This window comes from Camelus dromedarius, chromosome 13 (genome assembly GCF_036321535.1).
Source record: "Camelus dromedarius isolate mCamDro1 chromosome 13, mCamDro1.pat, whole genome shotgun sequence".
Lineage (NCBI taxonomy): Eukaryota > Metazoa > Chordata > Mammalia > Artiodactyla > Camelidae > Camelus > Camelus dromedarius.
In genome coordinates this window covers 57,900,062-57,923,564 of record NC_087448.1, presented here as the reverse complement: position 1 = coordinate 57,923,564, position 23,503 = coordinate 57,900,062, and the positions used below count along the sequence as shown (strand labels likewise).

Sequence of the window (23,503 nt, the reverse complement as noted above, 5' to 3'; positions counted from 1 at the left end):
CAGTACTTAATTTTTTTTAAACACTTGGAAAATTTGAGAGCATAACTGACTTTTCCAGACATTTCTAACCCTATTCAATATAAAAATTAACAATGACTAGTGGGGGAAAAAATGTGTATTTAGAGCCAAATGATGCTCATTGACCTGAATAGTTCCTTCAGGATGGTCTGGCCATGATTAATCCTGAATCAGTCAATTAATTTCTTCCACTGAAAGCCAGTGTGAGGCTGAGTGAGTTGAGGTTGGTGGAAAGGAAGCTACTTACTTCTAGTGAGTCCTGCACAGCATTCAGTGTAGTTTTTGTAGAAACAATCACATCTTTTCCCATTCATCTTTCATCAGTTTATATAATAATTACAGTGACACGTATGATTGGCATAAACTGGTTTGGGAATGAGCACAGTGATCTTGGTGGGAATCAGTGGGAGCAGAGGCGCCTGGGCACACAAGAGTCCAGGAGCCACCAGTGGGAACGTTGAGCAGGCAGCAGCCAGAGTGCCCATCAGTCTGGTAAGTAGGTCAGGCGGAGGTCAGTTAGAAGGGTGCCTACTCTACTCAACAACATGGTTGAGTAAGTGCCAGATAAATAAAAGTTTACACCCAAGTTCAAGGGTCTATTCATCTTTCCTGAGGTGCTGAAAAAAGACTCACAGCTGCTGTTTTACAGCAGATTTCTAATCTCTTGCAAGAATGTCTTAATAATAATTGCTCACATTGACTGAACTCTCATTACGTGCAGGTTATTGTTCTAAGTATGTGACATGGATTAACTCATTTAAAGGATTAAATGAGGAAAGATACAACAAACCCAAGAGAAGTTTCTATATTATTATCTCCATCTTACAGATGAGATCATGGGGCCCAGGGAAATTAAAATAACTTGCCCTGAGTCACAGAGCTAAGAAATTTAAGTGGTGACGTGGGATGAGAGCGCAGTCCACCTTGATTCTGCAGCCAGAGCCTTTAACTACTCCAGACCGCATTTTTCCATTATATTCTCCGCCTTCTAGAACTTGAAAGGAAAATAATTAGTAAATATTTGAAACCCTTCCAGCATCCAAATGATGCCTTTTCTTCCAGAAGACAATAGGCTCTTTATTGTGATGGAGTATTGTGATGGAGGGGATCTCATGAAAAGGATCAAGAGACAACGGGGAGTGTTGTTTCGTGAAGATCAGGTAAAAACTTTTAATTTGCCTTTCAGTGTATATGGGGGGATTAAATTTATAATGTGATAAGTAATAAACTATGTTTATATGAAACATGATTTCTGAATGAGAATTTCAAACCATAAAATAGTGGATCAATATCCTTGATAGATTTTAAGTCCAGAACATATTTGCAGTTGAACTTAAATCTCTTTTTGAGAGTGAACTTTGACAAAAGATAGCATCTTATTTTTGGACAATCTCATCTAGGATGCCGCTGAGATAAAGCGTCATCTAAACAGAAGTGAACGTGGACGTTCCTTCGCCATTTTAAATGGGACATATTTGTAGCTTCACTCATCATCCTTTTACCATTTGGTTTGGTGCTTTTGTTCTGAAACAGCTCTCCCAATCTGTCAGGGAGGATAGATGCTCTTCTTAGCAATGGCTTTTTGGTTTCATTGGTTATTAAGAGAGAGGAGAGAAAAGGTGAAGAACAGTGGCCTCAGTTCCCATTTTCTCTTTGCACAAACAATTTTCTTCCATACTCCGAGCTTCCTTGATACTATCTTGGGAGTTGTACTCATGGAGACAGGTGTGTGTGTGCGGAGAAGAATCTGACGCAGGGCCTGTGTGGTAGGTGGGAAAGACCACCAACTCAAGCTGCGCCCAGGATGGCCCACGATCTTTCTCTAGGCCATCTGTTTCTTTGTTCTCTTTTAGCATTTAAGAGCATCAGGCCCAAATAATTCCCTCCTAGAGTTAAAATTGAATATTGCAAATGCATGAATGAGTAAAGAATGAATATTTCTAACCTCTGTAAGTTTAATCAAGCATTCTTCCTATGCTCATTTACATTATCCATTAAATTCCATATTTGTAGAAACCCTCCTTTCTTTCTATCTATGTATTATTTTGCCACATTTAATAAAAATACTTTTCTCTACACAGTTTTGAATTACATTTTCCTTTGTTGGGAAAGAAGTAAAATTACAACTGAATCTTGGTATCTGGAATATAGCTTTCTTTTCTTGTTGTTTTCCTCTTTCTGTGTCATTCAGCAGACAAAGAACGATGATAGTTTAGATTAGTTTAAATAAATCTCTATAGGTGTAGAGCACATTTTAATAAAGAGGCTCATGGCCAGCCAAGATAAAATAAAGCCATAGCTGAGAAATAAAATTAAGCTTTAAAAAGTTTAAAAGTAAAATATTTCTTAGTTTTATATTATCTACATGTATATTGATATTGCATTAAAAATTTTAATAACCTCACGGATTCTCCACGTCTTCCTCTTTCTTTCTTTGCCCTCCGCCCCCTCCTTCCACTGAAGAGGAGGAAGCAGCGGCACCGGAGTTATCAGGGAACAGAGCTGCTGGTCTGCTCTCCTGACTCTGTCAGCAACCCAGTGTTAAGAAAAAAATGAAAATCTGGAACTCCTTCCCTCTCTTTCTTGCTTCTGTTTACCTTTTTCTGTATTGGCATTCCCTCTGATACCAACTCATTTGGACTGCTTTTTACACCTCCATTTTTCTAGCTGTAAAAAGAAAATAGTATGATAAGATGGTACCTCTGTTAGCTTCATTCATATAAGTACACACGCATAAATAGACTATTTCTCTCTTCTTGCATGTTATCAGGATGACGTTTGAGTGATCACCAGCCTACTCACTAGTTTTGTTTTATGTTCCCTCTGCAGATTCTGAGTTGGTTTGTACAGATTTCTCTAGGATTAAAACATATTCATGACAGAAAGATCTTACACAGGGACATAAAAGCCCAGGTAACAGTTCAGCTCAGAGAAGAGCAAGACAGAACCGATCTTTGGTTTTCTTGAAATACCTCCAACAACGTAGCATTTTCTCCATTTATAGAACATTTTTCTTAGCAAGAATGGAATGGTTGCAAAGCTTGGGGACTTTGGTATAGCAAGAGTTCTAAACAAGTAAGTACTTTTTAAAATCATTTTTCTTTCTGTTCGTAATAGCCAATACATGTATTTTTAGATTTCATGAATTAAGATGACATTAAAAAGCTTAGTTTCCAAATAATTTTAGATAACTCTTTATATAAGTTAATTAAATCATTCAATTGATACTTTGAGATTAAAATTCTCAAGATAAACCTCGGCATAGTAGAAGGATGGTGGCAATGTTGTATAGGGTAATGTAAGCTAATCAAATGAGATGTGACTTAAATAGACATAAAACTAGTGAGCATTTTGTGAAACAGGTAAATTCATACATGCTGGGGGAAGTATACTGATGCAACTGTTTTGGAAGGCAAATTGGTGAAATCAACATCAAGAGATTTTTAAATGTTCTCTTTTTGGGAATTTATTCCAAGGGAATAACTTGAAATTTGGAGTAATTTAAATGCCTAATAATTGGGAAATGGTTAAATTTTATAAAACTTGGTACAGCCATGTACCTGAATATTATACAGCCACTAACATTTATGACTTTGAAGACTTCTTGATAACGTGAGAACAAACTTTGTTATATTCAGTTAAAAAAAAGGAATTCTGAATTCCAAATACACTATGATCACAGCTATGTGAAAAATATCTATGGAAAAAGACCAGAAGGAAATATATCAGAATGTTAATACTAGTTGTTTTGGAGTGATAAGATTTTGGGTAATTTTTTTCTTCTTTATTCACATTTGGTTTTTTCCAAATTTTAAATCATGAGATTACAGTACTTTGATAATTGAAAAGAGGGAAATTTTTTTTACATGTGAGAATTATGCAATATAACAATTGTATCTCTTCATGGAATCTTTAAGCCATAATTTTTTTTAAGATGTAAACGTTGGAGAAGTGAATTATAAGCTTAAAAATCAACTAATTTCACTACTCTGTTATTAATATGCAATATGTTTTGCTTTATTTTAGTATGTGTATGCATCAAATTTTGTGTTATCCATTTTTACACTTTTTTCTTGTATGTATATCTATGTCTTAAGCCTTTTCTTACTTCAATAATAAACTGTTATTTTATTATTTAATATAATTTTGCTAGTACCATGGAACTTGCTAGAACTTGTGTTGGAACACCTTACTACCTGTCTCCAGAGATCTGTCAGAATAAACCCTACAACAATAAAACGTGAGTTGCTGACTATTGGTTTGAAAGTCTTAGGAAAATCTGATGGTTTCCTTCTCATGGTACTTTTATAATTTCATTTTCTTCACATATGAAATGAGGATCCCAGTGACTGGCTCTGACTACCTCAGCATTCCCTGAAGCTTTCTGAACTTATTTAGGAAAAGACATTTCTCTTGATTTAAAGATACAAGTGATAGAAAGAATAACATTGAAAATTGCAGTCACTGTGATGTCCATCTTTATGTTTGATTCTTATACTCTCTAGCACTGTTTAGTCTATTACAGGAAAGTCTTGTAGATGATGGGTCAGGTAGAAGGTGGTGAGGTCTGGTGATGGAGCACTGGATTGGGCGCCAGGGATCCTAGTCTTGGCTCAGTCACCAGCTTGACCAAGTCAGTCGATCTTTCTGGGCCTCAGTTCCCCTATCTGTGTTGCAGGAAAATGGAACAAGAGAGGATACGTGAGTCCCTGGGACGCACCCCGCCAAGTGAGGGTCCTTTGCTTTGCGCAGGAAAGAATTCAAGAGCAAACCATAGTGAAGAGAATGTAGATTTTTTTCAGGCAGAGATATACTCCATAGACAGAATGTGGTCAGTCTCAGGAGGGTGAGTGGCCCCAGGACAGGGGGTCATCTGGGAAAGTAAGAGTGACAGGAGATACACATTCCACAGGCAGAATACGGGCCATCTCAAAAGGCGAGAGGCCCCACGGTATGTGTGGGGGGTTCTTTTTTATGGGCTCAATAATTTCATATGCTAACAAACTAGATTATTACAACTATTTGGGGGAAAGAGGTGGGGATTTCCAGGAATTGGGCCATCACCACTTTTTTGCCTTTTATGGCCAGCCTCGGAACTATATGGTGCCTGTGGGTGTGTCATTTAGCATGCTAACACACTCAGTGAGCTATAAGGAGGCTCAAGATCCATTGGAAGTCAAATCCTCCACTGGTTCTAACCAGTTTATGACCCATCCTGGATTGCTGGGTCATTGTTTTCATGGTTGTGCCCTGCTCCCTCTCTCCTGTCTCACCTGTAACAAAGAGGGTGTTGGCTGGATAATGTCAAGACATCTCCCAGCTTTAAAAATCTTTTTTTTTGTATGTAGTACCAGAGCCTGCTGTTGAGGACTAATGTTAATATACGCAGTGATAAAAAGTGAGGAAGAGGTCGTTCTTACTTCTAGGGAAGGAAAAGGAAAACATTTCACTTTTCAAAGTTGGCTGCTGGTTGAACCTGTTGGCCTTGCAGGAAAACAATTCCTCTGGGCATTAATTGTCTGTTTGTTTAGGAAAATACCTAAGGGATATTTGACTGTTTGACTTTGAAAGAGGTAAATGGAAGGCAAAGCCCTAAAAAAAAAAAAGACAGAGTAGTAAATATTTCTCCACATAATAAAAGAACAGGCATTTTGGGAGCTATCCTCTGACGTCTAGAAGGGGTTTGGCCTGAAGCTGAGCAGGAACACAGGTAGTGTAGCCTGAGTGGAGGGGCAGGTGCCCAGAGCAGAGCTTTGGGCTGCAGAGATCCCGAGGTTGAGGTCGGCAGCATTGTTTTGTCTCTTTGTACTGCTTTTTAAGAATTTGAGCCAACATTCAAATATGCTGATTTGGTGTTTCTGATCACTGGAAGCCCCTCGCAGTAATTGTTACCAAACCAGGTTCCTCTGACCTGCGCACAGCAAGCCCAGCGCTGAGACACCGAGGTTTGCAACAGAGGAGTTTACTCATAAAGCAGCCAAACGAGGAGACTGGAGAACAAGTCTCACATCAGCCTCCCTGAAGGCAAGGGGCTTGAGATATTTATGGGATGAAGAAGCAGAGTGGTCTCAGGCATGGGAAGGGGACTGGAGGTAGGGAAGAGGTGAGAAAATCTGAGTCATGCTTCTGTATGGAATGTATGGTCAAAAATGGAGGTGTTTAGCGTGACCCGAGGGTTGAGCTTTTGGCCCTCTGAGGTCAAAAGGTCCTTCATTGAACAGTTCCACAGGCCCAGTTTTAGGGTCAGTGTCCCAGCAAGTCTTAGCTGGCTTGAACTGGGCGAGAGCTGACTCCAAGTTCCTGAAAAGCAACTTAAACCCTCCTTACATAGCAGCTCACCCATCAGAGGTGTTATCTGTGGGGTGGTTAAGGAGTCTTGTGATATATTACCTAGGCTTGGACGGTATGCGACTAAGGACAGAGGAGAAAGAAAAGAAGAGAAAAATAACTAAAACGAGCTTAATCCGTGAAGGCAGTTTGCAAACGGAGGGGCTTTAACAAGCTGCCCCCTTATCTACTGTTATATAAAACAGACTTAAGAATTTCTGCTGGTCACCAGCTTCTGTGAACCCACGTGGGGCACGGCTTCATAATCAGCTGGGTAGCGATGCCCCCTTCAGACGGGGTTCACCACAGTCCTCACCACACCCAGGGTGGTGTAAGACATGCAGATTCCTCCTCCCCCCCAACCCCCCGCGGCTTCATTCCCTGCCGGACCCCTGTAGCATCTGAGTTCACCACACTGGCTCCAGGGGGCGCTCTGGGACAGGGGAGGAGTTTGGACCCAGAGAAGACCGGTAAAGACAAAACCCAGTGTAAATTCCGTGTGGTGGTGAGACGTGTCCATTAGTTTCTAGACCCTCTAGAAAAACTCTAGAAACCAGGTGGAAGTAGTTTGCTACCTAGTCTGTAATCACCCTTTATTGTACTTAGACATTTAGTATGTCTGCTCCTCCCGCACACAGACTCAAAGGAAGCGTTTGTGCTACAGACACGGCTAAGTAGGGAAGCTGTTTGCTCCACCTTACTGAATCGCTCTTGTTTGACTGTTTGACCACCTTCTTACCTCCTTAACTTCTCATTAGGTTTTCTTTGGGCTTTTGGATTTAATTGTGCTTTTTGTTCTCTAAGGTAATTTCTTATTAAACCAATCACACATAAATACTAAGTACTAAGTACCAATTACCAAAGAGCAAGTCACTAGTCATATATCATACGCACATTTATTTCAAGTTCGTTGAGTACCAGACACGTGTTCATCATTTAAGCTAACTTTTGGTTCTGTCAATAGCCTTGAATAGAATATACTTTTCTAAATCAACAAAATTTTACCGTTTGAATGAAAACAAATCCATGTTTGAGTTCTGCCACCCTCCTCCAAATTGCTCAGAATTCCATCCATGCACACATTTTGTCTGAGCACATGACATTGAAGTATTAAACCATCAGATGGTAGCAAGGCTCGTGTCCCTGACTCTGCTAGGAATCTGACAGACTACAAATTGTTTTCATTTTACCTTTAATCTTAGTAAGAATAAGAATTGATAACGTATCTGAAAGCATTTGTAAAAACTAGTCACCTATATGAAATTGTAAAGATACACGAGTATAAGGCACCATAAGGATAGAGTTTTCAGTTGAGAATTATCACTATTTCTTGGCGTGTAAATTCTTGTCTTCCCCAGGGATATCTGGTCTCTTGGCTGTGTCTTATATGAGCTCTGCACACTCAGACATCCTGTAAGTATATTAATCACCAGATTAATCTTGAATTACTGAAACTGTATAAATGAAATTAACCTCTGAGAGGACAAGGTTAATACTAGTTTTATTAGATTGTTAAAAATTATGTGGACAAGCTATTAAGAAGACTGATAGGTCTATATATACTGACATGAAAAGATGTCCAAGCTGTGTTATAAAGTACAAAATCCAAGTTGGAGAATAGTACATGTAGCATATTTCCATTAAAAATAAATTGTATGTGAATATATAGAATCAGCAAAGGGAAAGGATGCATGGGAAATCCAGGCACAAGCTCCCAGGAACCTCTGCCAGAAGAGTCACATCGGATGCACTGATTCTCCAGCAATAAGTTGTGACAATACGTGTGAAATATTATTTAGCAGAGAAGTTCATTAGAGACCCAGTGCCCTGGGTTCTTATTGGTGACTGGTCATTATGATCTGTACTCTGTAAAATAAACATTGTTTTTAAACAATCTAGAAGGAAATGTACTTCTGAGTGGTACAATTTTACATTTCCCTGACTATTTATAATTACTACTTATAATTTCCTATACCTTCCAGTTTTCTATAATGAGTAAATATTTTGATAAGAAAAATTAAAGGTAAAGAAACCTTGTTTTAAATAACATGACATCTCATTGAATAACTGCTTACAATATCTACTCATGAAAGATTAGTTGATGAAAATTCAGGGCGGACTGTAGCACTGCTAACTAAAGCTTTAAAACATGGCTTTGTTTCTTGACGTTAAATACTAGTATTGAACTTTTCTCTGATTTAGTATCATCATTCCTTGTCCTTTCAGTTTGAGGGTAACAACTTACACCAGCTGGTTCTGAAAATTTGTCAAGCACATGTTGCCCCAATATCTCCAAGGTTTTCCCGGGACCTACAGTCCTTGATATCCCAGCTCTTTGAAGTATCTCCTCCAGATCGACCCTCCATTAATTCCATCTTGAAAAGGCCATTTTTAGAGAAATTAATTGGCAAATACTTGACTCCTGAGGTGAGTTTTGAGGCAACTCTGGATTTTGGCAGAGATTTAGGCTAGCAGGCCCTGACACAGATGTTTGGTTTCAGGTCATTCAGGAAGAATTCACTCACAGCCTCATACATAAAGCAAGAGCGTCTGCTTCTCAACCTGCTGGAAAGGTGGTCCAAGGTAAGAATGATTTAACCATGCAGTCAGGAAACCATGTGTTATGTGTCTCAACGCAGTGACTTATAATATATGATTGACAACATTAGGAGGGAAATTCCTCCAAACATATTGAATGTGAACTTTTAAAAGATATGAACAGTATAGGCAGGAGAAAAGTCATCTTGTCGAGTGGTGACCAGTGGGTGTGACGATGTGTCTAGCTCATGCCTGGCCTGGAGGATTCACCTTCTCTCTTCTCATCGGTCAGGAAAATCTGATGAAGCAGTGGATTTGCTGATAAAGAGATATTTGAAGAGCTAGAATCCAAACCTAACTTTTGTGTAGGGAAGGGATAGAGAGTAAGAGAAGATCCACAGACAGACACAGAATCATGGGAGGAAGCTTATTTTTTTGAAATAGAGAGGATGGACTGGCAATTAAGAGTTTTCTTGCAGAGACCCATTGGAGCTGAAGATAGGATCTTGGACCTAATCAGTAACAGTGGGAGAACAGTTACTATGTGATCCCCAAAGAAAGCAGGCGATACTTTATGGCAATGATAAATAGACAAGCAATTCTAGTAGTGGTTTCGAGAATCAGCTGATGAAGTGTGTGTGTGTGTGTGAGAGAGAGAGAGACAAACAGACAGACAGGCAGACATTCAAGAATAGAAAAATTACTAATTCAACTGATACTGTGAAATAAGAGCCTTAGGATTAGCCGTAACCAAATGTCTGAACTTCAAGGATGAGGAGTAGAAAATCTCTCCAAGAAATCAGTGATAAGGAAATATTCCCACTAAAATTGAGGAAACTTATAAAGGGGTGGTGAATGATTGATTCCTCCACGTTTAATTTGGTTTGACATATTGGCCTAGACCGAGAATGTTTAGAAAGTAGGTAAGTAGAGGACGAGAGAAAGCACATTGTCTGCATTTCTAATATGGGACAGACAGGAAAACAAGAACGAATTTTGGAGGTGACAGACACAAACTTATCAGAAGACCCACTCATCCTTTTCCAACAACAAGGCGACATAACCATGTGGCCTGATGACCCAAGCTCTGATGACTACGTTTAATTACTTGTGCCATTATCTTACGTACATTGTTTCTGTCAATGTTAATATTAATTTCTAAATTTTTTAAAAAGTACCATTACGTTTTACTAGAAATACTTAAAGGAACCCTGGAAAAAAATGGTTTCCTCCATTCAAAGAAAATGCATAGTAATTTTCCATCAGCACTTCTCTCCGTGGCTAAGGTGAACTTACTATGTTATGCATTGCCTCTGATGCATATGCTCTCACAAGTGTAATATTAAAGATGTGGAAATTTTTAAAAATTGAAATTGTTTTATTTTGGTTAAATAAGATTCTAAAATACAGAAAGTGAGATTCCAGGGAAAGTGCCTACCAAGATCAAAGATATCAGTGCCAACTAAAAGGAAGGACATATTATATAGAAATGAATGGAGACCACCAGCTGGAGCCCTGAAGCCAGTATCTGTAAGTCATGTTGAACCCTTCCTCTGGGTTTTTAGTAGATGGTATGTTCTACAGAACTACTTGTACGTGTTCATGAGGTACAAGGTCATTACTTGGGGGTTCACTAGTTTTGTGCTTGTAATAAAATTCTTTAATGAGCATTAAGTGGCACTTCATGGGGCAACTTCTAGCTTTTATGTATTTTTTAACAATGCTGTATTTTCTTAAGTATTCTATACATCAGTTTCAGTTTTCTTTTTATAATTCAAAGACTTTTAATTTCTTTGAATAAATAAGGTTCTGCATAGCAGCAGAAAACATTATGTATTTTATAATTTTAATTCTGATATGTATATATAATTGAAAATTTTTTATTACGTAGTCATTGTTTTACTTCCCCCAGAGTTTCTTTATGCCAGTTATTTGAATCCACTTCAGCAGTGTTGAATCTTTTAGGTCATGCTAGTGAAATGTTTCTGGTACATAGAAATGGCTACTGTATTTTAATTAAAGAATTCTATTTTTAAAGGAGACTCATAGTATATTTAGAGGAACATTTGGAAGTATATTTTCTAAGTTTTTACTTGCTATATAGACATTTTAGAACATGTGTGGGTGTGTAGATAGGTTTTTGAAACTATTAGTTAAATTATTCCCCTTATTTGATAAAATGTGATTTAATTTTATTAAAGAATTTTGAGAGTATGTTGTGATTTAGAATACTCTATAGCAAACCTGTAGGAGACAAAAAAAAAAATCTAAAAGACTCAAGGATGGATTAAGTTAGGAGAACATATTGACATTTTTTTAATCCTTTGAAATCTGCTAATGCACTGAAACGAATGGGTCTCTACAGGAACCACCTCTGGTGTTCTCATTACCATTTGAGATTTTAGAGAAAATCCTAAAGTAGCTTTTCTTTTCCATCTAACACTTTTCTCCATTTCTAGCCATTTGTCAAGTAATTAGTAGTACTTTCTTTGGGGCTGTACATAGATAAAAATTGTAAAACTAAGAAAACTACTTCACACTTTAAAAGATTTTTAAAATAAATATGTGACATGTTTAGGCTAAGAAGCCAAAGTTTATACATTTACTTTAATTTTTGAATAGAACTCTAGGAATGCGCCATTTTTTAAGTTAAGGATGGTCAAATATCTGCCATTCCATATGGTTCAATCTTGTCTTTATATAAATGAACCACACAGCACTGACAGGAACACAGAGTATAGTGTGTTACTTCTTTACAGTGAGGAAATTTCAGTTTTAACTTTTTGTTTGGTTATTCATATTTTCAGCTACCAGTTCCAGGCCTTTCCAACGGTTTGATATATATTTTTTCTCTTTTGTTAGCCACCGCTAAGCAGGCAGCATTGTCACAGTGTTAAATAGACCCTACTTTGCTGTTTAGCAACAGGGTCTTGACTGGTTTTCATATGTTAATTTGGTCTAATTCTAGTCTTCCAGCTCAGTGGCCTCTATGAAGTCTAAGATAAACATTTGTTTCTGGTTCTCCTCCTCTTTTCCTGTTCTGGTTGGGAGGGTGGAGAGATGGAGCTTGGGATGGTAACATGCCTGTCCGGAGCTGTTACAGGACTTTCCTGTGTTTACGCGGGAGGAGTGAATCTGAGTGATTCGGCATCTTCTTTCCTTCGAGTCATGTTGCCATTTTGTATTTAGCCAGTTTATCAGAACGTGTTGCAAATCTCCAAATTTGCGAGGCCCACAGTAAAGTACAGTGTTCTCCCATAAAGTTTGGAAAAGTATAAGTAAGTTTACAAAAGATAGCAAATAATAATGCTGAGTTTAGTTTCAGATCTTGGGTTGGATAGATACTCACTAAGTATTTTTATACATGATCCATAGTCATGCCTTGGCAAAATTATAAACTTCTATGCTGCAGTACTTAGACTTTTTAAAATATTTTTCAGTTCAGGGTTTGGGGATTCTAAAACTACTTTACTCTGAAAACAAGTCTAGGGCAAAAACAACAATATACCTTCTTCAATGCCCTGCCTTAGCTATGGTCATCTCAGCTAATCTTAGCAGTGAGATTTTAATCATGTGTTTTTAAAAGTCTCTCTTCTTTTTAATCCCTCAGATAAAAATGGCAGAAAGGCCCAAACTTGCTGTGTGTGGACATTATGATTATTATTATGCCCAACTTGATTTGTTGAGGAAGAGAGCCCACGGACCAAATTACCACTATGTTCCTCAAAACGATACCAGAGTTGAGGAGAATTATAATCAGGAAGAACGCCACAGTCCGCCTCCAGGTCAATGGTAATGTCATAGTCTGACTTAAACTTTGGTCCTCTGAAAACATCTTGACAGATTAACATTTATTCTGAAATCTTTCCAAATTCTCCTAAAACATCTGGGAAGAGCTTACAGACTCTTCATTTAAAATACTTAACTCACAGTTCCCTTGACCCTTTTTTATCTCAGGTCTGATGTAGCTAATCTTACTCATGTAGACATTTAACTGTGGGCATGGATTCATACTCTGGAATTTTTTGGTTTTTTCTGTTTTCTAGCAAATTCCACGATCCAGGAGTGATGAAAATATTTGTATATGTATCATTTTCCAAAGAGGTTTTTAATATTAATCAATAATAATTGAATTGTTGTCAAATGATAATTTGAGACATATTGAAAAGTGAACATATTCATTCAGCATTTATATTCTTGGGAGTTTGGATGTATTAGAAAGAAACTAATATAATTACACTGCTCTTATGGTGGCCTTTTAAAAAGTTTATTCCATAACAAGTTTCTGCAGATCCACGGTATTTTTTAGTGTTTCATTCACACTGATGTCAGGGATCTTGTATTCAGAATATTTGACCCCCATCCACAGCTCTGAAGACCTAAGTCTGAGAGTCACTTTTTAATAATGTTTTTGCCCTCACATTTTTTTTTTCAGGTTTGGGAATTTGCTAACTTTTGGGGTCTATGGTTATTTATTGTTGAAATTTTGGATGAATAATAAAAAATACGAAAGACTGTGTGATTGGTGATCTCACCAGATAGCTAATGAAAATCAGATAAGTCAGAACAATAAAATGAGGATTTCTCCAGAAATGCATGATGGGAAAAGTAGATGTTATATTTTATTTTGTTTCTTAATTAATTAATTAATTAATTAATTTTAGTAGATGTTTTATTTTTAAAGCTACGGGTGCTGTTATGGTTTTATCCATCTTCATAACACATTTTTAATGATCACCATGATCACCAGCATTATGTATTACACTAGTTCAAATTACAGGATTCATACAGGACTCAAGTAATGAGTGACATATATTTTACATGTGAACTAGGTGCAGCCACCAAACTCCCTTTCCCTTTTCTCCGCCCCTGGGAAAACGTGTCTTCCACTCTTTGTCTAGATATGGGAGCTGTCAAACTATCAATTATTTTGATTACATATGATTTTATCTCCTACACTCTCACATAAAATGTACTGTGATCTGAAATGTGGTGGGTTTTATGTAGCAATAATCAGTAATGACAGAAATTCTTCGCAGGAAATTCTGCAGAAATATAGGTATCTAGAACATAGGTGTAAACCTGAAAATAGTTTGACCAGAATTGACTAGAACTGTGCTGGAAAAATACTTAATATTGTGAGAGATGGCTAAAGCCTGTCTCTGTATTCATTAAGCATTTGTGTGCCCACGAGAGGAGCAGAGGTGAAGGGAGGGGCCCCCATCCTGCTCAAAAGGAGCTCAGAGTGTCCTGCGGGAAATAGCCAAGCAACTGTCAGTCAAATCGGCGTGACAAGGCTGTAGATGAGACACATGCACGCAGCATGAGAAGATCCTGCTATGGGCTTTTCCTTTTTCCCTCCAACATATTACAGACTATGGGTGGACTGACTCCTGCCCTGAAGAAAAATCACTGGATCAATATTTTTCTGTTTTTATCCTCTCCTGTATCCCCAGTTGTCACTGTTCTTTCTACCTCTCTTTCTTCTTGATTCCAAAGATCTTCTTTTCCAATGTACACATTCTGTGACTTTGAACTACTTCTTGAACTCGGAATTTCAAGCCACTGGTGAATTGTGAATCCTGTTACAAAGCTGAAAACTCACTTGTCAAATCGGTGCCTAAGACTAGTTAAAATTTCCACTCAAGTTGAATGTTTTTGTTTCCTAAGGCCTGCTGAATACCTTCAGAGGAAATTTGAAGCTCAACAATATAAGCTGAAAGTGGAAAAACAGTTGGTAAGTAAACTGCCAAATTGAAGAGGCCATCAGGAATTTTCTGCTAGTTTCTTTGTTCACAAATATTCATGGATCCTGAAGTCAAAGTTGATTCCACATAGATTAAGACTACCCTTCAGCTTCCCCAGTTTTTAAAGCTAAAGGGGAATAGGCTTCAATTAGGGGCTGAGAAGCCTAGTTCCTTCCCTGGCTCCACCGCTTGCTGTGTGACCTTATGCAGGACATACCACCTCTCTGAGCCTCTATTTCCTTTTCTATAAAAGCTGTAGATGGGCTTCACGGTCCCCTTCAGTGCTGCAATTCTTCATTCTGTTTTATTAGAATTCTACATGTTTTTTAGAAAATGACTATTGTATTTTATTGGAAATGAAAGTTAACCTTTATCCTTAAGGATAGTGTCAAAATTCTGAGGCTGAGGGAGACTGGATATGCATCTTATTTCTACTGCTCTTATTTTGAGCTGCTCAACAGCTCTAGTTATCTTCCCTATTTAATCCCCTGCTCCAGGAGTTGCTAAACTTTTACAGAACTTTGATTTCACAATTGTAGTTTACCAGTTCAGGAAAGGAATCCAGGCATCTCACATGGTAGCATAAAATATCGACTGCTTAGGATAAACAACACAAATGGTTGTATTCATTTTCTTTACTTTTAAAATATTTTACATTTAAACTAAGAAAATTCTATGGCTCACTATAAAAAATATCTCCCAAATGCTGGGATTGATGATATTATTATTATTTAAAGAATAAGGACAAGGTCAAATCGTAAGATGTTTCCAGAATGCAAGAACGCTTTGTAAATTATTTCATTCAAATGATAGGGTCTTCGTCCGTCTTCTGCTGAGCCAAGTCACAATCAGAGACAAAAGCTAAGAAGTAACGGAGAAGAGCCTGGATTCCAGGGACTGCAGTTCAGGAGAAACGAAATGAAGGAACAGGTTAGAAACAGTCCTCTTCCAGGGCTACCATTGTATTTGTCTCGTTGTCTTTTGTGCTGTAATGAGGTGTTGCCCGAGAAGGCGCGTTAGCCAAGTACTTGTTGGACATGGTGGTGAGAAGCACCATCCTGAGGGTTTAGGGGAGACGGAGATCTGCATTTCACCTTCTCAGAGAATGCAGTGTGGCTGCATTCATAAGTCTTTTCCCTTGGATTAATAAACTGTCCATCCTTAACATTTTTGAAATTTCTGTTGGCTTCCTATGGCTGTCTTAATAAAGTACAACAAATTGGGTGGTTTAAAATAACAGAGATTTATTTTCTCAGGGTTCTGGAAGCTTAAAGTCCAAAGTCAAGGTGTCAGCAGGGCCATGCTCCCTCTGGAACCTGGCGGGGAATCCTTCTTTGCCTCTTGCTAGCTTCTGGTGGTTGGTTGGCAATCTTTGGATGCTCTGGCCTGCAGCTCCATGACTCCAGTCTCTGCCCTTGGACATGGCATCCTCCCTGCGTGTCTATCTTCACCTGGCTGTCTTCTTAACAGGACACCAGTCATACTGCTTTAGGGACCCGCTCTACTCCAGTGTGACCACATCTTAGGTCAGCTGATCACATCTGCAGCGACCCCATCTCCAAATAAGATCACATTCTGAGATACGGGCGGTTAGGACTCCAACGTATCTTTCTTGGTATGGGGGGTGGACAGATTCAACCCGCAATTATATGTGAAAGTGGGATGTATAAAGTAATTGTCTGTCATTAACACATTTGGGGTTGTATATCAAAGTGAGATCGTCCCAAGAGACCTTATCCTCACTGGGGATGTAGTACCACAGCCAAAGCGTAAGGCAGGTTGCCATTTTCAGGAGTAACAGCCTTCCTCTTAGGATAAATCACACATTTCTAAAATCGTAGGATGTATAGAGATTATCCTGTCAAGTTGTTCACAGACATTTAAAATTTGGGGATTGGGATTACTTTCTAGGAATATTGGAAGCAGTTAGAAGAAATACGCCAACAGTACCACAGTGACATGAAGGAAATTAGAAAGAAGTTGGGATGTGAACTGGAGGTAAGTCAACTTACTCTCCTAAAGGAAAGGTTTGCTCTGTTGATTTAGCGCTAAATAAATTGAGCAGGTGTTAAAAGTCATGATCTTCTCATAGAAAAGATAAACTTTATCTTGTAAACTTTTTTTTTAAATAGGAAAGCTGTCAGATTTAATGGAAGCCTCGCTTTATTATGGTTTACTCGCGGTTACACAGGGGGATGGGGCTGTCTGTGATTCTCAGTTGAGTGGCTGTTATTAAAAGTACTGGATGACTGTCTTCCCCACGAAGCAGTCAGTAGGTATTGACTGAGCAGCTCCTTTACCCCAGAACTGGATTAGATGCAGGAGGTAAGTTCATGCCTGCAAGGTAGGAAGAGACAAGCATCTATTGAATTCAGCTATATTGGCACAGTCATATGCAGGAGTAAGGTTCTCAGGCAACGTTTGAGAGCAGTTCCTTAAAGGCACCACGTTGGACACTCATTCTTCCATCTCTCAGATCATCGCCTTTTCAGCAGAGCTCCAGATGAGGTAGCTGGCCTGTATTTGGAGACCACATTTCACGAAAAACACATGCACATTTAAACACTAGAAATACCCTCAGCGCCCTGGGATTCTCCTCCTATGAGGGCCTCTGGGCACCGAGCACCGCCGAGGACACAGCTGGCCTCCGGTCTCACACGCCCTTGAACTACACACTTGTTGACTGCTGAAATTAACCTTTCCCTCCCCCCTACGCCTGAGTGCAGTGGATGAACTAATACAGGTGAAATGAGCATGAGGGACACTTTACACTTCAGCTGTACGTACTGGGCTCTGAACTAGAGCTTTCACATACACTGTCTCCCTTACTTCCCATAACAGAAGCTGAATGCCTCATCCAAAGGCAGATATTAGATATTACAAAGGCAGACTAAGTAAGCATCTGATTCTAAGACCTCTGCTCTTCCTGGCAGAGACCCTTCTACTCATAAACAGTTGGAAAGATGAGACACACATGGATGAAGCAATGATGGAATAAGGCTGAATCTAGTTAAACCCTATGAGTTCACGGGAGTGATGGGCAGGATGAGCAGGTGGAGGGTTTTTATGATAGAAAAGAGGTGGGGCCCAACTGGCTCTGAGAGGGAGAGTAGAACTTGGAGAGGCAGAGCTGAGGCGGAGGGTGCGGGAAAGAACCACGCAAAGCTTCAGGCCTGGATGCCCGGTGAGAGGGGCAGATTGGAGGTGCTTCTCTCCAGAGCAGAGGCTTGGTTGATGGTGGGGAGCCTCGTGCCATCACCAGCCCTATTTTAAAGGCAGGTCTGCTATGGGAAGCCTACATCCAGGAGCGATGGGTAGCAGACTTTTCGAGAGAGAGCAGGAGAGAAGCACGTGGTACCAGTATCAGCCACAGGGAAAAGCAGCACGGAGAGGGCCCCCTCCAGCCACTCTCCCTGCCCATCCCCTGGCCAGTGTGTCCTCACCAGATCCGGTTCAGATCTAGTAGCCTAGGTTCAGAAAGGGGCCTTCAGAGCCAATCTTGCTGACTGTGTATAATTTATTTTGAAGGAGGACTCAAAAATAAATCCTAAAACCTATTTGGTGAAGAAGAGCGACCTGCCCGTCCACCAGGAGGCCCCCGAGGAAGAAGCCCCCGTGCAGGTGATGGCTATTGTTAGATGGTGCTGGGTTCCCAAGGAGTTTGCTCCATCCTGGTGGTTCCTACCCCTCCCGGAGTAGTAGAACCATGTGCGAAAGTTTCAAAAATCTCAAACACCTAGGCTCTGACCCCCCCCCCCCCAGTGGTGGAACCCAGGCACCCTGTTTTCAGGAGCTGGCTGGGTGAGTGAGTGTGCAGCCAAGTTTGAGAACTGTTCCTATGAGCTATGAAAGTTCCGTTTTCTGGTGGTGGTTGAAACAGAGCCTCAGACACATTGGTCAGAGCACCTGAAGGTTAATTTCTTCTCTGTTTCAAACTTCCTCTTTTGGCAGGAGTAGGGAACTGGGCAGAGCTGCATGGCAAGAGACGTTTCTTTTCCTTCTGGGAGGTCTTTCCCCTTCACGGTCAAGGTGCCCTGAGGGCTTGACTGAGGGCAGGTGAGAGGAACCCCTGTTGAGTGAAGGCTAACCGGCCTCCCTGAGTATTCTGCTTTGTGAAAGACTCAGGGACCTTTACAGGTGTCGAGAGCTCTAGAGTGGACTGAAGTCGAATTTTCCACCCAGTGGGGTGAATGGGGCTTAAGGGTCTAAGAGTTGTATTTTGAGGGAAATAAAGCAATATGACACTTCTCATGCAGTTGAGATAACCAGGCCACACAGTCAAATCGGACAACCTACCTCACAAGTATAAATAAGATACAGAAGTCATAGTCCTGCCTTCAGAGTGCACAATATTGCAAGGCAGGAAAACACCCTTCCCAGGGTTGCAGGGCAAACAATCGGTAATGATTCAAACTGACAGATGTGGTACGTGAAGTCCACACAAAGAGTGTGGTACACAGATGAGACGGTAATTAATTCTAAGGGGAGGTAAAATGATGGAGAGGAAAAAGCATTAAGAAATACACACACATATACCCCCAAGGAGACTCATAAGTTTCTGGCTCGAAAGGAGTAGCACCATTTACCGAGATGGGGAAGGGTGGGGAGCAAGCCAGTGGTGGGGGCACTCTAGGGTCCACTTTGGATGTGTGGAGTCAGGAAGGTATGAGAGGTGGCATACCAGCTCCGAGGCCTGTGCCCTGCTGCTCACTCTGCCTGGAACACGCTTTGCCCAGACTTTCATGTGCCGAGGTCCAGTATCATTCTAGGGCTTGAATCAAATGCCATATGGGCTATTTTCGCTTTTTTTTGTCCCCTACTCATTTCCTATGCTTTTACCCTATTTTATTTTCTTTACATCACTTAACACCCTCTGAAATGATGTCATTAGTTTGCTAGCTCATTTACTTATCTTACTCCAGGAAAAGGTCAGTTCTGTGTCAGCAGGGACCTTGTGGTCACGTGCTGCACTGACCCACTGTGTAGGACAGTGTCTGGCCCATAGTGGGCGCTCAGTATGAATTTGTATAATGAGTGTTAAAGTGAAGATGGTACCAAACAGGCACCTGAAAATGTGAGTCTGAAGCTCAGAGGGGAGGAAGGATCAAACCCGAACGGATGCGTTTAAGAGTCACTGCATAAAGATGGCATTTAAATCCATGGGAATTACTGAGCTCCCCGTGTACTGAGGAAGAGAAGGCCAGAGGGCCTAGGACTGAACCCTGAGAAAGCCCAGCATTTAAAGTTCACCTCTCAATCATTCCTTTGAAATTCTTGTCGTTACTTTTACAATCTTCTTCTCGTCCTCCTTGATGTTGCCCATCAATTTTTAGAGCCCTCTCCTTGCTTTATACTATCATGAGCTCTGCACTTTTTTGTTTTTCTGATTACAATCATCAGCCTCTTAAGGGAGGGATCTTATAATCAAAATTATGTTCTTGAATTAGATGAGGTTGTACTGGACTGGAGTGGTAGGCACTGTCACATTATAGAGTTTTGCCCATTGCAATGCCAGTGTTAATTGTATTAATACTTCAAGTTAAGGGACACTGTGCCTTAATTTTTAGTGGACTATTGTTAGCTTTCCTTTACAAAGATGTGATTTTATTCTCAAATCAATCATCTGATTCAATTGAGAAATCAAATAATGTAAACAGACCCTGCTGTGAATTCAGGGGTTGTGAAAATATAATTGTTTGATCAGTATTAAATGCTAGATTTTAATTTGCCTCTAAATTTTCAGGATATTGAAAGAGACTTGAAACAAATTAGACTTGAGAGCATAAAGGAAGGTAAAATTCCAGAACAAAAATATAAAGCTAAGGTAATAAACATTTTATTTTAAAGTTTCATATTAAAAAACTGGCTGGGGGTCTGAACCTTGCAATCTGGGTTGCCTATAGGATTTAACCCCCTACTATTTTATGGAATTGCCTTATTTTGTAATGTTAGATTAATAGTTTTACCTATTTGTAATGTCAAATTGGGAGTTGTAATTTTAAGGTTTTTATTGGATTGCTAAACTAATATTTTTTTCTTTCTTCTAGAGAGGGGTAAAGTTTGAAATTAATTTAGACAAATGTATTTCTGATGAAAACACCCTCCAAGAGGAAGAGGTATGCCATTAAGTATATACTTTCATTAGTAGGGATGAGAAAAAGGGTACCTTAATACCGTGTTTCGTGGAATTTTCCCATGGAGGGTAGGCAGAATTTTCTAAAATCTTCCTAGAAGGCTCTCAAGTGTTCAAATGAGTCTTCCAAAATATTTTTTATCCTCCCATTCTTTTTAAAATCGAGATTATTGCCATAGATGAATTATTCCATTGTAATTTATTTATCTATTATAAGGGAGCCATTTTCCTCATAATAGTAACTTTTCATTACAGCCGGATTAAAATAGAAGACATAATACACAGTCAACAACTAATACACTCACCTAAAATAAATGAGCAGGTACCCTGAACCCATGTGCATTTACTTTAGATCTCGACTGGCTCCTGACAACTTTGCACCGGTCTTTGGGTAAATTTCAGTTGTGCACTTGGGCTCTCACTGAAACAGCAATAAATGTAGGAACACAGGAAACTCAAACCTCATTTTGTTACTTGATTTCAACAGCTTTTTAATCGCATTTTTTACTTAACAAATATCCAGTTCTACTAACAAATATCAAAAGTAACTGATTTGTGTTTCCATTTCACCATCTCTGAATTTCCCTTTTAAATTTAAAAGTTAAGTATGAATATGTGTAGATCTATATATTTATATGATATGATATTAATTATGTGCCCAATTTCTTTCTTTCATATTTTTTATTGGCTTAACACTTTTTTATGTTACCATTTCTTTCAGATGTGTGTGTGTGTGTGTGTGTGTGGGTGGGGGGTGAAGGATCAATTTTGTAAACAAATGTTTTAGAACAGTTTTAGGTTCATGACAAACTGAGCAACAGGTACAGAGATTTCCCATATAGCTCCTGCCGCTGCACCCACAGCCCCCTCTACCATCCACATCCCCCCCGAATGGAACATTTGTTACAATGATGAACCTACACAGACACATCATAATCACCCCAAGTCCATAGTTTACACTAGGGCTCACTCATTCTATGGGTTTTGACAAATGTGTAACGACAGGTAGCCAACATGATAACATTATACACAGTATTTTCACTGCCCTGAGAACCCTCTGTGCTCCACGTACGGTTCAGATTTTCACAGCACTCTGCTACATGAAGACTTCAGTCGAGTGGGGATAGTTAGTGCTCACATCTAACCACTAGGCCTCTATGTGTCCCAGAGCTGTGAGTGTCAGAGGGAGTAGCTCTGGGGACCTGTGTCTGGTTTGGGACCTGAGGACGGGTCCGGCCACAGTGCTTCTGTGAAGTCAGGCACTAGAATAAAAGAATGGAGTCCAAAAAGTTCTGTCCACCAGAGTGTTCATCCCTTGTTATTCTCTGCTTTGATCTGTTCAAAACAGAGTGATCACTTTAATATCAACTGTAGAACAGTAGGAGCAGTGTTAGGGACCCAACTGGGCACACTGTGTGCTTCAGGCAGGGTGTGGGCGAGCTAACTCTGAGAGTTCTATAGCTGGGCACCAACCATAGAAGTGATGACTGAAGGCAGAAAGTCTGCATCAAATGGGATCAGTGCTTGTGAATGCTGACCAGGAGAAGAAATGAACACATTCCTCTTTCTATCTTGTTCCAACATAGTTCCTGTTTTAAAGCCCTACTGATTTATGCAGTAAACATATATTGAATATTTATCACATATCTTGGTAAATGTTATTACTGGGAACACAAAATAATTTTAACCCCCCCCCCCCCAAATATGGCTTGTATCTTATGAAACACCATGGAATTGCTTTAGGCAATGGATATACTAAATGAAACGTTGACCTTTGAGGACGGCATGAAGTTTAAGGAATATAAACGTGTAAAGGAGCATGAGGATTATACAGACAAAGCATTTGAAAAACTCTGTTGCCCAGAAGCAGGTATGTGTTTCTTGAAAGCTGCAGATGAGAAGGAACAGTTTTACTGGCAACTCTTCTTGAATTTTCTCCTCACTCGCATCCCTTGATTTGACTGTCACTTGTCCCTGCTCTCCCTGAGCTGGGCGGAGACCCGGCCTCTCTCCCTGGGCCACTCCTGCGGGGTCACATCCTGAGTCTCAGTGTCCTCTCTGCTCCACACTGTCTCCTTGGGCAGTTTCCCCCACTGCCTCAGCCTACACTCCTCCCCGGCCAGCAGCTCCACATCATCCATCTCTCTCATGATGTGGAAAGCTCCACGGACAGTCCCACTAGCATCTCAGACTCAGCACATGTGTGACGAGACCTCTGAGCCCTTTCTTCCCGGCCAGGCTTTGTCTTGGGGGATGTCCTCACCGGCTGGCTGCCCTGCTGCCACACCCAGGGTCATTTCTCCCCTGCGACGTCTCTGCGTCTGCTTCCTTCTCCTTCATCCCCTCTGCCCTGTCATCTCTCAGCCGTGTGGATGGGAGGCAACCCTTGGGCTTTGGAGACAGACAGGAGGTCAAACCCCAGCTGGTGCAGCCACTTTCTGACTGTGCAGCCTTTCACAAGTTACTTCAAATCTCTGAATCTCAGTTTCCTGTTAGGAATGAGGATAATAGTACTTGCCACTCAGGGTTATTGAGAGGACTAAAGTGAAAATTGATATACTAGGTGCTTAGTTTAATAAATTAGTTGAACAAATTTAGAAAAAAAGTGGTGAAGGGGCACTAACCCTTCCAACTATCAAACTATATTGTACAAATTATAGTTACTAAAACAGTGTGATACTAGCATCAGAATAAAAAAAATAAAAAAGAGGAAGTTTAGAAATAAACTTCAGTATGTATC

At 39.9% G+C, this 23,503-nt stretch overlaps 1 protein-coding gene across 1 annotated transcript in view; it reads left to right on the top strand.

Moving 5' to 3' along the window:
* Positions 1-23,503, top strand: part of NEK5 (NIMA related kinase 5) — a 46,204-nt gene that overhangs the window by 9,860 nt on the left and 12,841 nt on the right. The window contains exons 4-19 of the mRNA XM_031465956.2: positions 1,081-1,178; positions 2,848-2,931; positions 3,023-3,093; positions 4,172-4,258; positions 7,704-7,758; positions 8,572-8,772; positions 8,847-8,928; positions 10,280-10,413; positions 12,494-12,675; positions 14,554-14,620; positions 15,444-15,560; positions 16,542-16,628; positions 18,159-18,251; positions 20,374-20,454; positions 20,678-20,746; positions 22,507-22,633. Of these exons, the coding sequence (XP_031321816.1) occupies positions 1,081-1,178; positions 2,848-2,931; positions 3,023-3,093; positions 4,172-4,258; positions 7,704-7,758; positions 8,572-8,772; positions 8,847-8,928; positions 10,280-10,413; positions 12,494-12,675; positions 14,554-14,620; positions 15,444-15,560; positions 16,542-16,628; positions 18,159-18,251; positions 20,374-20,454; positions 20,678-20,746; positions 22,507-22,633 (1,635 nt within the window). The remainder of the gene's footprint in view (positions 1-1,080; positions 1,179-2,847; positions 2,932-3,022; positions 3,094-4,171; positions 4,259-7,703; positions 7,759-8,571; positions 8,773-8,846; positions 8,929-10,279; positions 10,414-12,493; positions 12,676-14,553; positions 14,621-15,443; positions 15,561-16,541; positions 16,629-18,158; positions 18,252-20,373; positions 20,455-20,677; positions 20,747-22,506; positions 22,634-23,503) is intronic.